The 15614-nt window shown below is 43.5% G+C and overlaps 1 protein-coding gene across 6 annotated transcripts in view; it reads right to left on the reverse strand.

Annotated features, from left to right (window-relative positions):
* Positions 1-15614, reverse strand: part of LOC137627629 (monocarboxylate transporter 7-like) — a 75904-nt gene that overhangs the window by 11704 nt on the left and 48586 nt on the right. For 5 of the 6 annotated variants that reach the window (XM_068358742.1, XM_068358740.1, XM_068358739.1 and 2 more), the window contains one exon: positions 8836-8979. The exons of the other annotated variant lie outside the window; for it this stretch is intronic. In XM_068358742.1, coding sequence (XP_068214843.1) covers positions 8836-8979 — 144 coding nt within the window. The remainder of the gene's footprint in view (positions 1-8835; positions 8980-15614) is intronic. 6 annotated transcript variants of the gene reach the window in all.

Raw genomic sequence — 15614 nt, forward strand, 5'->3', positions numbered from 1 at the left:
GTCCATTCCTTTTTCTAACATGTCATAAGAACATCCTCCAATGTGGTTTGCATTCGTATCTATGTCCCTCTTTTTCTGTCTCTTAGTGTTATTCCCATCTTTATTCTTTCCATTGGTCTTTGAGGTGTAACTAGCTTTAGTAAGGCTCCAAGTTTCTGATACATAAGTTGATACTGGTAGGACCATCTCATCAAATACTTTTCTTTTTAGAGAAAGTGGCATTTTACTTTCCATAATCTTATTCATTTTGTTTACCAAATGCTCCTCTCCCCATGCTTATCCTTCTTTTAATTTAGGCCTCGTGTCTAGAGAAAACACTTACTGACTGTCTTAAGTATGTATATTCATTAACAATCGCTAGAGGTTCGTCCATAACTCTTGATTATTGTCTCTGTATTTTCATTGAACTTTATCTTAGTTTTATTCATATTCATTTTCAGTCCTACATTTCTGCTTTCTCTGTGCAAATCTTCTATGATCTTTTTCAATTCCTCCCAAGATTCACTAAACACAACTTTGCCATTTGCAAATTTTAATTTGTTAAGGTATTCCCTATTAATATTACTTCCTAGATTTTTCCAATCCAAATTCTTAAAAACTCCTTATAGGCATGATTTGACAAATTTAGAAGAGATGGTCGCCCTGTCGAACTCCTTTCTCAACAGAAATTTTCTCACTATCTTTATGTAATTTTAGAATTGATGTACTTCCTATATAGAGATCTTCAAGTGTTCTAACATAAGATTCTTGTATTCCTTGTTTTTGAAGGGTTTTCATTAATTCTGAAGTTTTGACAGAATCAAAAGCTTTCTCATAATCTATAAATACCATATTAAAGGGTTTGTCATAATATGTTGATTTTGCCATTAGCTGGTTAAATACATGGATATGGTCAGTTGTTGAATACCCACTTCTAAAGCCTGCCTGCTCTCTTTGTTGATTAAGGTCTAATCGTCTTTCTATCTCTGTGAGTGATATACCAGAGAATTTTACCCTTGAGTTATCCCAGATTTCTAACCTCCGGAGTGAGTATCCCAAGAGATATCGTATATAAATCAGGGGCATGTTAATAGCAAGCCATGGTTATCCTTCCCCGAATAGAGATAACCTTGTCTCGAATGATAAGGGATAGGGTAGGATACATGGGCGAGAGAGCCGTTACAAATCCCGATCTCAATGTGCTACAACTAACACATTTCCTGTTAAACCATTTCTTTTTGCAGATGCCATTTTTGAGGGTTGCTTGAAGTTTTTCATCCTGTTTTCTTAGCTTTTTGAGTAATTTAGCAATCATGGTTGCTTCAGCTTCTTCCACATCGACTAAGTTAAGTGCCCTTTTCTTGTGAGTTGGAGAATTTTGCGTCTCCACCCTGTTTTCTTTCGATTTGCATGCCTTTTATTATCTGTGGCAGACATGCATTCGGCACCGTTACATCATGTTTCCAAATCGCTCAGAAATGCTTGGTTATTTACTCATTTTATTGTAGGAATATATTCTAAATTAATATTTTACAGTGTGGTATGATTATGGGTATCCTAACCCATTTTTATGGTGTTACTTGTGTGTTTTAATCAGCATTGACTTAGGCTAGTTCCACTCTGGCCGGCGGCCATGCCTGGTGATTTTACACTTGTGCAACATCCCCTTCTTTCCCCTAACCTTACTGGTTTCGTGAGGCTGCCCATCTTGCCATGCTGTCGACTTGTCACAGTGGGGAGCTGCAGTCCTGAAGGTCCCTCTGGGAGTTGGATAGTATTTTACAGTTTTCCTAGGGTGACTGTTTTCACTTTCCACTTAGCCTATATGTTTGGCGAGGCGGCACAGGTCTTGGGAACTTGATCCCTGTGTCTATTTCTTGTTTACCCCTTTGGAACGCACTACCCCCTGTTCTACTGCTGACAGGTAAACCCCCTTGTGCCGCTTTACACATTCTTATGATTCCTTCTTAGTTTTTGTTAGGCTATGGCTGGTTGTGAGGACTTGTCCTATGTACCCTATCACTGCAGACCCCTTAGAACACTATTCCGGTTCTATGTGGCAGTTAGGCCTTCCTGTCGTGACACCTTACCGATTTCTGAGTCTCCCATCACCACCCTTTTCCCTTCCCTTTGTGCCTGCTAGTGTGTCTACCTGCTGTGAAACATTGTTCCCATCCCTGTCTAGTCCCATGGCGACTGTAGTACCCTTCGTTGCCATGTTTGGATAGAATAGCCTGTAGGCTATCTATCATGACCCTAGGTGGACGAGAGTGTTTCCTTCACTAGACTAAATCTCTCTGCCTCCTTAGAGACCACCCTTGGGTGGTTTCTCTGCCCCTTCCCCTTCCTGGTTAGGCCACAACCTGACTGTACTGGGAACTACAGCTCCTCTTGTCTACTCATCTTACCCTAGGTATTGAACTTTTCCCTCATGTGCTAGGTAGGCTAGGTTAGCCTACGCAGTTCTCCCTATGGCCTGACCCTATCTAGGCAAAGAATTGGTACTCCTTGAGGTTCTCCTCTGCCGCCTTGGCAATTGCCTGTTCTGTGACTGCAGCTTAACCATCCTGTGCTCACTGGATGTGTTGGCTATGGGACATTCCTTCTGCTGCCTTAGCTACAGTCTTAGACTGGTCATCTGCTCATTCCTATCCTCTTCCATATGTGAGGAAAATTGTCCTTTGAAGTTGGTCAATTGGATCCCCCCTGGTTGTCAGGTCATCCTTTGAATTTCCAATTCTTAGCATCCTGGCCGTCTTGTATGGCTCTCATTATCTTACGAGCTAAACCCACTCTTTTCATAAGTTAATGATAATGACCAGGAAAGTTCCCTTATTAGCTGCCTTTCCTTCCTATACCTATCTCCCTGATTGTGGACCCTTCCCTATGGGATTATCCATTCTCTTCCTGTCGACTTGACAATGCCTCTGCCGCTTTGGGTTGACATGGCTGGGGTGCTGAAAGGTCAGTTTTTATCTTGGTTACTAGATATAGTTGTTGCCTTAACCCAGCTACTGCTGCTTCGGGGCAGTTGTTGCTGGCTTAGACAGTATGATAAGTGAATTGATAGTTTTTTAAAAACTTGCCAATGATTTCTGAGCTGTTTAGCATGAGTCTTTATTATCTTAGTCTTAAGTCATATTTTAGCTGGTAGGTTTATTTATGCTAAGATTAATCTTAAGCATTATTTTAAGCATAAAATTTCAAATGTATGCTTAATCTTAAACAAAAAATATATTTTCTAATGTTTTGTACTCATTGAAATTTTTTCATCTTTACAGGTTGCTGATGATATGGTGTGTTCAATAGTCACCTGTACCAGGCGGGTCAAGTTGCCCTGTGGCCACAAGACTTTCTGGAAACATGTGGACTGTCATGTTTCCAAGGGGTCTATTTCTATCTGGGAACCTACTAACTGTCAGGTTTGCAAAGACCTCCTTAACACTGGCTTCCACCCCACCGACGTCTCCTTGGACATGCAAGAACGGAGTCGGGAGACAAGTGTCTTCCGACTGGATTGAAGAGCTCTCAACAAGGAGCCCCTTATCTTCCTTCTATGGAACTGAAGGACCTCCTCTTTCCTAAGGCCGATGTGACCACTGTTTTTGGTCACCAATTACCGATGGTTCAACTCCCGCCAGTACCAGTAGATCATGTGGATGATGAATTCCGGGACACTCTGCAAGTCATGAGCTTGAACGCCAACAATATGTCGAAAGCTTCTGCGTCATCAGAGAGGGAGAGGATCCTGCTGACCACAGAACCCTCTGCGGAATCATTGGATGTACAGTGAGTACAATTCCCAATACTTCACTAGCTTGCTTGTTCCCCTATCCCTGCTGCTTAGGGCCCAGCTTCTACCTCAACCCCTATTCTTACGCTGGATTAATCATTATTTCCAGGGCAATTGGAATTTATGGTGTCCATGGAAAACCTAAACGCCAAACATGAACGTTCTCAAGCAGACCTAATGGCGAGAATAGAAGCTCTACAAAAGGCACCTACCTCTAAGGCTTCCCCAGCTTCGAACCTACCTGAATGCACAGTTAAGAACCCTTGGCATTATGCTGAGCATGTGGCCTTAAGTGGAGGATACTTCCACATTGGATAGGAGTTGGGTTCCAAGTCAGTCTCGGACTTGGAATTCTTCCCATTGATCGATAGTTATCCTTACTGCTATGTAAGGCTAAACTCAGAAGCTTCCATCAGGGATGATACGATCCCGAAGGAAACAATCATCCTGGGGCACAGCAAGGGTCAGTATATTTTGGTTAAGGAGCTGAAGACAGCCGAATTCACTAACACCCAACTTTCTGCTTTTGGCAAGAAGCAGGCCACTTTTGTTACCCTCAAGGATACTGTCTTTCCTTTCCCCTCTAAAAGTTTAGAGGCTGTAGAGAAAGCAGTAGTGGAAGGTAAACCAGTGCCAATGCAGGAGGAGCGTAAACCTGTCTCCCCAGCTCCTCCTTATGATTTGGACAGTTGGGAATATGTCCAACATACATTTACTGTTGAAAAACTATATAAAGACATTGGAGGCAAGCAGTTTAATGAGAAACTACCTTGAATTCCCAAATCCATATTAAGGGAAGAATTGGAAGCTAAAGAGAGACTATCTGCTTCTTTATCTTTCCAATCTTATCTAGAGATGCTAATTGGAAAATATTCCAAATTTGATCTCTTTCCAGCCTTGGCAAAGGCTCACCTAACCATGTTTTATAGAGATCCCCATGCCTTCTTCTTAGCCAGAAGAGCATGTAAAGAACACGTCCTGTACGATCAGGCACGAACCGAGAAAGCTGCCCGACTCCAATATCTGGGAGAAAGACCTCTTTCACAAGAAATTGGTTAAGGAAGTCATGGACAAAACAGCTCAGGAGAATAAGAGCGTTATAGAAAAGAGGGGATTTTCTCTAAAAGGAAATTTACCTCCGGAGAAGAAACTCCACCCGAGGGAAAGAATCCCAGAAGACACTTTAAGGAAAGGAAATCCTTTCCTGTCACAACAGTCTCAGTTGCTGCCATCCCTCAGACTATGTACATGGTTCCCCGCAGTTTGTATCACAGTCTCCAGACTTCAAACCGGTGTATGAGAGAGCCATCACTACATTTTCACCCTGTTTGAGCTCAAAAGAAGAGCGCCAGCAGCAAAGGAAGGTCTGAGAAAGGGCGGCCAATCTTGAGGCGCAGGAATTAGAGACAAGGCGGTTAAAGATGCAGGTCCTTCATAACAACAATGAGGAGCTCCCTGTAGGGGGACGACTTTATCTGTTCAGGGATCGATGGGAGTTCGATCCCTGGGCTCACAGCATAGTCTCAAAAGGACTAGGCTGGAAATGGAGATAGAAACCACCCTAGTTCAAGAGATTCTTCCACCCACAACCCCATTCTAGGAGGATTATGTACAGGATCTTTTCCAGAAGGGAGCCATCCATTGCACAAAATCTATGAACTTTCAAGGGCAGCTATTTTGCGTGCCCAAGAAAGATTCGAACTATAGGTAGTAGGTTGGCCAGGGCACCAGCCACCCGTTGAGATACTACCAATAGAGAGTTATGGGGTCCTTTGACTGGCCAGACAGTACTACATTGGATCTTTATCTCTAGTTATGGTTTACTTTCCCTTTGTCTACACATTCACCGAATAGTCTGGCATATTCTTTACAGATTCTCCTTTCTCCTCATACACCTGACAACACTGAGATTACCAAAGATTTTTTTTTTCACCCAAGGGGTTAATTACTGCGCTGTAATTGTTCAGTGGCTACTTTCCTCTTGGTAAGGGTAGAAAAGATTCTTTAGCTATGGTAAGCAGCTCTTCTAGGAGAAGGACACTCCAAAATCAAACCAGTGTTCTCTAGTCTTGGGTAGTGCCATAGCCTCTGTACCATGGTCTTCCACTGTCTTGGGTTAGAGTTATCTTGCTTGAGGGTACACTCGGGTATGCTATTCTAATTTCTCTCTTTCTTGTTTTGTTAAAGTTTTTATAGTTTATATAGGAAATATTTATTTTAATGTTGTTGCTATTCTTAAAATATTTTATTTTTCCTTTTTTCCTTTCCTCACTAACCTATTTTCCTTGTTGGGGCTCCTGGGCTTATAGCATCCTGCTTTTCCAATTAGGGTTGTAGCTTAGCAAGTAATAATGATAATAATATTCTGGACTTTTACCCATTAAACAAATTCATTCTGATCGACAAGTTCCAGATGCTGACTATCTCGCAAGTACAGACCCTACTACCCCAGGGAGCCTTTACCGTCTCCATAGATCTTCAGATAGGTCAGCACTTCTCCCCCTACCTTGATTTTAGACTGGCAAGAGAGGGCTAAATATTCAGAGCTATGCCCTTCTGGTTCAATATAGCGCCAAGGATTTTCATGAAGCTAGTCGATGCCATCGTCCAACAATTACGGAACAGAGGCCTCCAGGTGATGGTATACTTGGACGACTGGCTGGTCATGGCTGCAACGAAATCGGAATGTCTCCGTACAGCTTGAGAAGTCATGAAATTCCTACAGTCTCTGGACTTTCAGATAAACTTCGAAAAGTCTAGGCTGTCTCCATCTCAAGAATTTCAGTGGCTTGGATTTTACTGGAATCCATAGTCATACACCCTTTCTCTACCGCAAGGCAGGAGCAAGGAAATCGTAAACTCTGTCAGGTGCCTACTCTGTTCAAGAGAACTCACCAGGCGACAACAGGAAAGAGTCTTGGGTTCACTGCAGTTCGCTGCCGTGTCAGACCTAATCTTAAAAGCAAGACTCAAATATGCTGACAGAGTCTGGAGAAGTAAGGCATCAAATGCTCGGAGAGGTTTTCGCCACAGAACCCTGGTCTTACTGCGAAAGCAGCTCAAGCCGTGTCCACTGCCAAGAGTTAATCGACACACGTTCCTTTACAGTATCCTCCTCCGTCTGTGGCAATTCACACAGACACCTTGGAACAAGGTTAGGGGAGGGGGGGACATTCCCCTTCCAAGAAAATACAGGGTCTATGGTCAATCACATTTCAGAAATTTCACATCAGTATTCTGGAAGCTATGGCAGCGTTTCTGACTCTGAAGAGATTGAACCCAAAGACAAAATCACACATCAAATTAGTCATCGACAACAGGACAATAGTCCACTGTGTCAACAGACAGGGCTCCAGGTCTTCTCAGATCAACCATGTGATTCTAGTCACTCTCACTTTAGCAAAGCGTAGGAATTGGCATCTCTCAGCAGTTCACCTCAAAGGGGTCTGCAATATGACGATGAACGCCCTGTTAAGGTCCAAGCCTTTGGAAACAGAATAGTCTCTGGATGCAAAATCATTGTTTCATTCTAGAGCAAGTCCCAGAACTGCAAATTGATCTCTTTGTGACGAGCTTCAACAAGAAGCTTCCCCAGTATGTAGCACCAAACTTAGATCCGGAAGCGACTGGAACGGATGCGATGTCTCTGGACTGGAACCATTGGTTTCACAGCTACCTATTACCACCATTCAACCTCCTAATAAAAGTTCTGAGCAAACTGGAGACTATCAAGGGAACAGCCGCTCTAGTGGCTCCAAAGTGGCCTAAGAACAATTGGTATCCTCTTGTTCTGGAACTCAAACCTCTCCAGGTCCCTCTACCATCTCCAATGCTGTCCTAAGATGTTCAACAGAAGACTGTCTTCGCTCCTTCTTGGATAACGAAAACCTTTCAGCTCATAATTTTCTCTCCCTCGTGGCTCAAAGAAAGTTTAGAGTTGCAAAGGAGTGAATTGATTTCATAGAAGAATACAAGTCCAACACAACGAAACAACAATATCTGTCTTCCTGGAAAAAATGGGTTGCATTCGTGAAAAGTCATCAGCCCTCTTCTGTTTCTATGGACTTCTGTATTTCTTTCCTTATCCCATTGCATGATCAAGGTCTGGCCTGTACAACTATTGCCTCATGTAAGTCGCCGCTAACAAGACCAATTGCTTATGCTTTTGATATTGAACTCAATAACGAGCTGTTCAATAAGATCCTAAAGGCTTGTGCTAAACTGAAAACTAATGCTCCTCCCAAGGCTATTTCATGGTCATTGGATAAAGTCCTGCTCTTTACCTCTTCGATAGATAACGCCTCTACCTCTCTGAGGGATCTTACTCAAAAGACTATCTTTTTGGTTGCTATGGCTTCTCGTGCTAGATTCAGTGAGATTGTGGCCCTTTTAAGGGATGATGGCCACATTGAATTCTTGGAATCAGGGGAAGTAAATCTTTACCCAGATCCTGCATTCTTAGCGGAAAACAGACTTTCCACGAAATGCTAGCGGCCCTGGAAGATTATTCCACTACAAGAGGACCTTCCTCTGTGCCCCGTGGAGTGCCTTAAGGCCTACCTGTTAAAGAACCGGGCCTTTAAAGGCGGTCAACGTTTTAAAGGGGAGACGACACGATCTAATCTTTCTCTGAAACAGCTAAGGTCCAAACTCACCTATTTCATGAGAAGGGCTGACCCTGATAGTATACCATCTTGACATGACCCTAGAAAAGTTGCCTCTTCCTTAAATTTTTCCAATCTATGTCCTTTACAGGCTTTGTCTTACACAGAATGGAAATCTTCAAGAGTGTTCTTCAAACATTACATACGTCAGTTGAAAGAGATTAAACACTTTGTAGTGGCCGCTGGTAGTGTGATTAAATATCTAGACATCATTTTTGATGGCTCGGGTACACTAGTTATAGCATAATTTTCCACTCAATGTAAAAAAATCTAAAAAGAAGGTCATTCACAAAATATGTAATCTATCATATTATTTTAATGATACAAAACAATATCCATCCTCAAACGCATGACTGACTCGTAGTGGAATGAAGAATGATAAAATTTTAAATACTTTACCGCAAATGAATGAGAAAGTGAAGAGCAGAAGATATGGGTTTTCCACATAAGCAGATGCTATAAATGATGAGGATGAAACTGCCCCTGCCACAATTGCCACAAGTCGGTGGCCAAACTTCAGGCTCAGAGGTACTGCTAAAGGACCTAAGAGAAGGAAATATTTTAACATCATGGCTGGTACTCCTCAGGAAATAAAACAGTTAATATCGAGAAAATAAAGCAAACTTCCTCAAATGGCAAATTACATAGTCTTGTCACATCTTTAGCTACTTGTCAGCAATTGGAGTGAATTTATGAGGGCAGAGAATCATCAATGAAAGTGATTCAATTCTGCCATGTTCCAATTAATACGAAATGATAAAAAAAATCATCAAACATATATATTATGAAGAAACCAGTAAAAATATATTATTTCCTTGATAAAACTTACTGGAAAAATTTTGCTTACAGAACTAAAATTCTAGTTATGGAAGGAGACCATGGTGTGAAGGTTAATTTTCACGTTTTATATTCTTTCATCTTTTTTATTCTGATTTATCATTTGCATGATTTATTTTAGCTACCTCTCTCCTTCCATTTTCCAATTCACCTATATCAATCATCTCCTGATGCTCGTGATGTCACACAGACAGATTTCTACGGCAACGCTTTTGATGTTTGCATAAAATGTTTGGGGGTTCCTATTTACTTGAGCATATTCTAGGATTAATTATTCACTAACCTTGAATGTACATTAAATACTATATCTACTTAATTTCCATATCTGCTTGATTAAAAGTCTGTTAGTTTGGAATTTTATTGTCTGCCAGGCATAGCTTCTTCCATTTTTCCAATTTCAAACAATTATCAGATATGCCAGACTGCTTTTCTTTGCATATATATTCCCCTGTGGGTGCAATATTACTCCTTTTATTCCATATAGGTACCCTTCAAGAGGGATTAATCCAGATCATCTGATCTAACATAGCATTTCAAGTTTGCACCTGACAGCGCATCTATGCCTTAATCTTTCTGAATGCCAACACGTGAGCTATTTCTACCTTTGAAATTGCCCATTCAATCTTTTACTACAGTGACAAATGGAGTGACACGGTCCTGCTCTTTTTGGATAGAGGGTCGTTAGCCCATATGGCCTATCATCGCATGCATTATACAGATGAAGGAGCCCATTGAGCTCGTGGTATGATTCTATCTCCATTTACGTCTTCACCGCAAAATAAAGACTAGTCACCAAGACTGCGGCCCAACAATAAACAGAAACCCTGTTCTCTTGAACTTCAAAAGACTTAAGTAGCACCCTGACCCAGGGTATTGTTGTAACCATTTCACCACCTCTCCTTGGCTAATGAATATCTAGACGACTTTTGTTTAAGTATTTCACTGAGGTTTTACGTGGCTATGAACATTTGAGCCTGCGAGCGGAAATTTATGGAACCTTTATGTCCCTTTGTCTTGTTTATTTTTATTCGGTAACCCTAGTGGTGAGAATCTTGTCAGATTAATTGTATTATATTTTATTTGTTTTCGATAACCTCAATGGGTATTTTTGTTAAAGGTTATTTGTGTTACATTTCAGTTTTTGAAACCTTAAAGTTCGTTTGATGCCAAACGGTTGATTTTATCTCATTTTATGTACTTTTGTTCATGAAATAATTGCTCTGGTTTTATTTAAATGTTATTTCCATTGCAAAGTCATCACATTTTCGGATTTCACTTTTCTGAATCCGTCTTACGTACCTATCATTTTCAACCCGTACTCGCAACGGGATATTTGTATATACCTTTGTATATAGAATGTTGCGGCCTTTCTACCGATGTATGTATCATGTTTCATTTCATGTTTGTTGCTTTGTAATCCCTTCATGAAAATGTAAAATAAACACAAATCGCTGGTCAGACTTGACCTTTGTGCGTACGGAGGTCGCTGCCCAGCCCAGGAACTACTATTCAGTCTGCACGACTTAGTGTTCTATGAGTCGCACAAGCAATAAAAATGTCAGTTCTCAGTTGTCTCTCATTCGTGCTCTCACTAGTGGTGACCTTCCAGATTGGATGGTAGCTTTGCAGTTTTGGCTACATCATTAAAGGACTCAATACGGCTATGTTGCTGTTAGAAAAGCTTATTATGGAACCATACGACGTTTCTGTTAGGGTTTCTGAAAGTTCCTCTCCCAGGCTGACATCAAATCGCCACTAATGGACACAACACATCGTAAAACTCTTCCGTTCTTTCGCTTTCCCGGGTGGTTTGGCCCTGCATTTACGTGTACACTACCACACAGGAACTCAACACCATTAGCAGATTAACTACAATATATATCACATTTACATGTGTGAGGTAGCACAATGAGGTAGCACAATCCAACTCAACTGCCACGGCTGTCAAGACACAATCTCCACCTACCACCGTCACCATGACACAGGCATCGTTGGGCCAGAGTGTGAGACTGCCGCTGTCCTCTCAGCAGAATATAGCCTCCTGGTTCCTGCTAGCAGATGTCCTCTCTAAGGTGGCACAGATAACAGTAGGGGGGAACCAAAGCCGACATCGTCCTGGCAACCTTACTGGAGGATGTTTTAAACTGTATCCCCCCAGGTGGATGCACAGTAAGGGCAGGTACGTTACGACGACCTGCGGTAAAAGCTTCTCGGCTCATATTCCCTTTCAGTCTCCGTGAGGGCACAGCGAGTCCTCGACCTGGTAAATTAACCTCTGAGGGACAACTAGTGCATGGATGCCTGAGTCAAACTGGTTCGTCTCTTGATGCTTCCGTAAGTCGACGCAGACGAATGACGGAAGATCAGTTTGTTCCAGCAGATCTTATGACGCCTACCCCCAAGACATAAGGGCCCGCCTCGTCGATGGTACATAAGGCCTAGAAAATCCACAAGGCCTCCAGACATACTGCATTGCCGGTGTTAATCAACGCAGTAGAGGAAGAACTCAGCGAAGCATACGGCCTGGATGAGACAGACAGGCAGGAGATCAACGCCCTGCACCAGATGAGACCGACACCCCCATGACAGTAAAAGATGCCGATCCCGGGCTGGTGTTGCTATCACCAGACGTTTGGGAAGGAAGACATGAGATGTAGCCCTCCATGTAAATATCCAAAAAATTCTAGGATGGCGGCCATCCCCAACATCGACCGTGGCCATAAACATCACAGAAACCCATTAGGTAGGATTCTACCACCGTGATGCCGTGTTGGGTAGGAGGATGATGGTAGACAGTGGTGCCCTGCACTCAACATTCCCGCCTTCAAAGAAAGACCGGGACCGCCCCAACGACGCCACCAACCTGCTGGTGCCCATGTATGGCAGCCCCATCCGTTGCTACAGGACCCGGACCTTGGAAAATTATATCCATCATGGAACACTCCTACACCTGGGCCATTGGCATTGCTGATATCAGATGGAGCAGATTTCCTGGCCCACCACAGACTGCTGGTGGATGTTGCCCGGAAGCACCTTCTCAATATAGGAATATGCTCACTCACCCCTCATCGGCATGCCACTTTGGTGCAAGAGCTTCCTGATATTTATATGCCAGAACCATGCCAGTAAGCTGGGTCACCTGCCAAACATAATATTTACCACTACATCCCTACGATGGGGTACTTTCGCCGAAATGTAATGGATGGGGATCTGCGAGAATGTGGCCAGTCCGTGGGCCTCGCCCCTTCACATGGGGAAGAAATTCGACGGCACCTGAAGGTCTTGCAGGGACTACCGTCGCGGCATCGCCTCAACCTTGCCAGGACGCCAGACAACTAACCCCTGCCAAACATGCAGGACCTCACCAGCGCCCTCCACGGAGCACAGGTCTTCACAAAGATGGACCTCCCCAAGTCATACTTCCAGGTCCCCATCCACCCAGACGACTTCTCGAAGATGGCCATCATCACACCCTTCGGAACATACATATTTTCCTTCTCCACCTTCGGCCTCAGGAACGCAGGGGTCACTTTCCAGCTCCTGATGGATAGCATCCTCGGAGACCTGACATTCTACTGCAGTTACATCGACGACATCCTCATCTCCTTCAAGTTCTAAGAGGAATACAGGGACCACATCCGGGCGGTCCTGAAACGCTTGCAGGAGAACGAATTGGTGGTCCGTTTTGACAAGTACACATTCTGCATGGAGAAGGTGGACTTTCTAGGCCACAAGACCTCCCTGGAGGGCGTTCAGCCAATGACCTCCAAGGTGGAGGCAGTGAGGACCTTCCCAACACGCACGACGATCAAGGCCCTTCAGGAGTTCATCGGCATGGTGAACTACTATTGCTGCTTTGTCCTGAACATCGCCTGCATCATGACCCGAATGATGTACTGAAGGGGAAGGCAACAATAGTTTAAGATAGGAGACACCTCAGCAGCAGGCACCAAGAAGGACACACATGAATGGGCCCGGACATGTATGGCATGCCAGATCAGCAAGATCAGCCATCACATGGAATCTGGCATCAGGGACTTCCCGCAACTAAGACGACGATCCGGACACATCCACATCAACATTATGTACCCCCTCCCACAGTCTGGAGATGCCAGGTACCTACTGACAATCATCGATCACTCGACTAGGTGACCCAAGGCTAACCCCACAATGGAGGCCACAACCAACGCCTGTGCGGAGGCCTTACTGACAAGCTGGATCAGCTTTTATGGGGTAAATGGCGATATCACGACCAACCATGGCTCAGTGTTCCTGTCCAAACTGTGGGCCTCCCTGGTCCGCTTAGTAGGAAAGTCATTGTATAGCACAACAACGTACAACCCCACGGCTAACGGAATGGTGGAAAGGATCCACTGCTCACCGAAGGCTGCCCTCATGGTACGTTGCACCAAAAAAAATTGGAAAGTACAGCTACCATGGGTCGTCCTTGGCCTCCAGACTGCTCCCAGAGCAAATGGTGAGGCCTCCCCGGTGTAGAAATTCTATGACGAAATGCTACATTCCCTGGGAATTTTTCCCCAATGACAACACCAAGCAAGACACTCCGATCACAAGACTGTGAGATCGCTGGACAATTTACACCATGCCTCAAGACTTTCTCAGATAGGACCAAGCACTTATAGCCAAAGGGCCTGGACACCGGCAGCCACGATTTTGCCAGTAACGACACACACCGGCCTCCCTTGACGTGGCCATACTGAGGACCTTACTGTTTTGGCGAATGTTCACCCAAGGCATACAGCCTCATGATCCACAGTCAAGAAGATTGGGTCCCCATTGACAGGCTAATACCTGCATTCTTGACATTGAATGACGATACCACAGAAGCCAGAAGCAGCCACCATAGAGTACCATCCCAAAACAAGCTGCCTCCCACTTGGTACCGCAGGCATCGGCAACAGACAGTCGAACTCCTCGGAGACCCAGCTTGGGGAGGCATCCTGTCGAACAAAACGGCATGCAAATCAACAACCAATGACACCCCCCAACCACTGGTCTCAAAAACCCGGGGGCGTCTGCACCCCCCTCGAAGATACCATGATTAACGGGGCTCAAAGAATATAAACAAAAAATATTGTAAATAGTCCTTGTCTGGGGGCGGGGGGGGGGGGGGGTTGAATACAATAAAGGTCTCACCTTTTCGAATTTCACATCGTGTTATGTACCTACTATTTTCAACCCGTACTCGCTACGGGTTCCTAGTTCCTAATTGCTTACTCCGCAAGATAAGTTTGCAGGAACTCTATCGCATTATAGATGGGTGCAAAGTTTCTAAGCTTATTCTTATCATCGTAGTTTAGCATATTTTACCTGTACCATAAATGAATTAATAATGGGATTCTCAATCTTTACTTTTATCCTAGTATACCCTGAAATCAGTTGGGATAACACCTTACTATCATCCTTTCGGCAACCTATTGTGATCAGTTTGGACTTTTTAAATTCTTCTTTCATACCCATTTCCCTACTTTTGAATGCAGCTAGATCCCTCCTAGGATTTTGTAACATCCCTACACTTTTATCTGGTTTCATTAACTTTCCTTATTTTGGGCATAAAAATGAATGTTCTGTAGTAGCCTATCTTCTTTACAAAGGTCACACTCATCATCCCTGTATGTTCCCCTGAAATTTGCTTCAAGATTGAGCATATTTAATCTTGCCTTCAAGATATTTGTATACATCTTCTTATATAGAATTTTACGGCCTTTCCGCAGATGTATATATCACGTTTCATTTCATGTTTATTGCTTTGTAATCCCTTTATGAAAATGTAAAAGAAACACAAATGGCCGTCAGACTTGACTGTTGTGCGTACGGAGGTTTTTGATTGATTGATTTTTAGATTGCCAACCAAAAAGCAAGACATAGGCTCTAGCACGAAGGCAGTCTGTAGCATACGGAAGGTGCTGCCCGATTCAGTCACTACTATTTCGTCTGCATGACTTCATGTACTATAGTCAATTCTTTTTAGTGAGGCAGATTTGCACCGACTCGCAGGGGTGCCCTTTTAGCTCGGAAAAGTTTCCTGATCGCTGATTGGTTGGACAAGATAATTCTAACCAATCAGACAGCAGGAAACTTTTCCGAGCAAAAAAAGGACACAGATGCGAGTCGGTGCAAATCTGCCTCACTTAAAAGACTTGACTATACTAGTCGTGCAAGCAATAAACACTCCCTAATTGAACGTCGTCCAGTTTGGACCTACAATAGGAAAAAAAAGAAATTTCTCTAAGACAAAGAGGAACCGTGTTTAGGGAGGCCTTGTCAGCTTCACGGTGCCCCACAACTGAGCTTTTGACTCCAGCCTCAGTCGTAATGCT

The sequence above is a fragment of the Palaemon carinicauda genome, chromosome 35, assembly GCF_036898095.1.
Source record: "Palaemon carinicauda isolate YSFRI2023 chromosome 35, ASM3689809v2, whole genome shotgun sequence".
NCBI classification, from domain to species: Eukaryota; Metazoa; Arthropoda; class Malacostraca; order Decapoda; family Palaemonidae; genus Palaemon; species Palaemon carinicauda.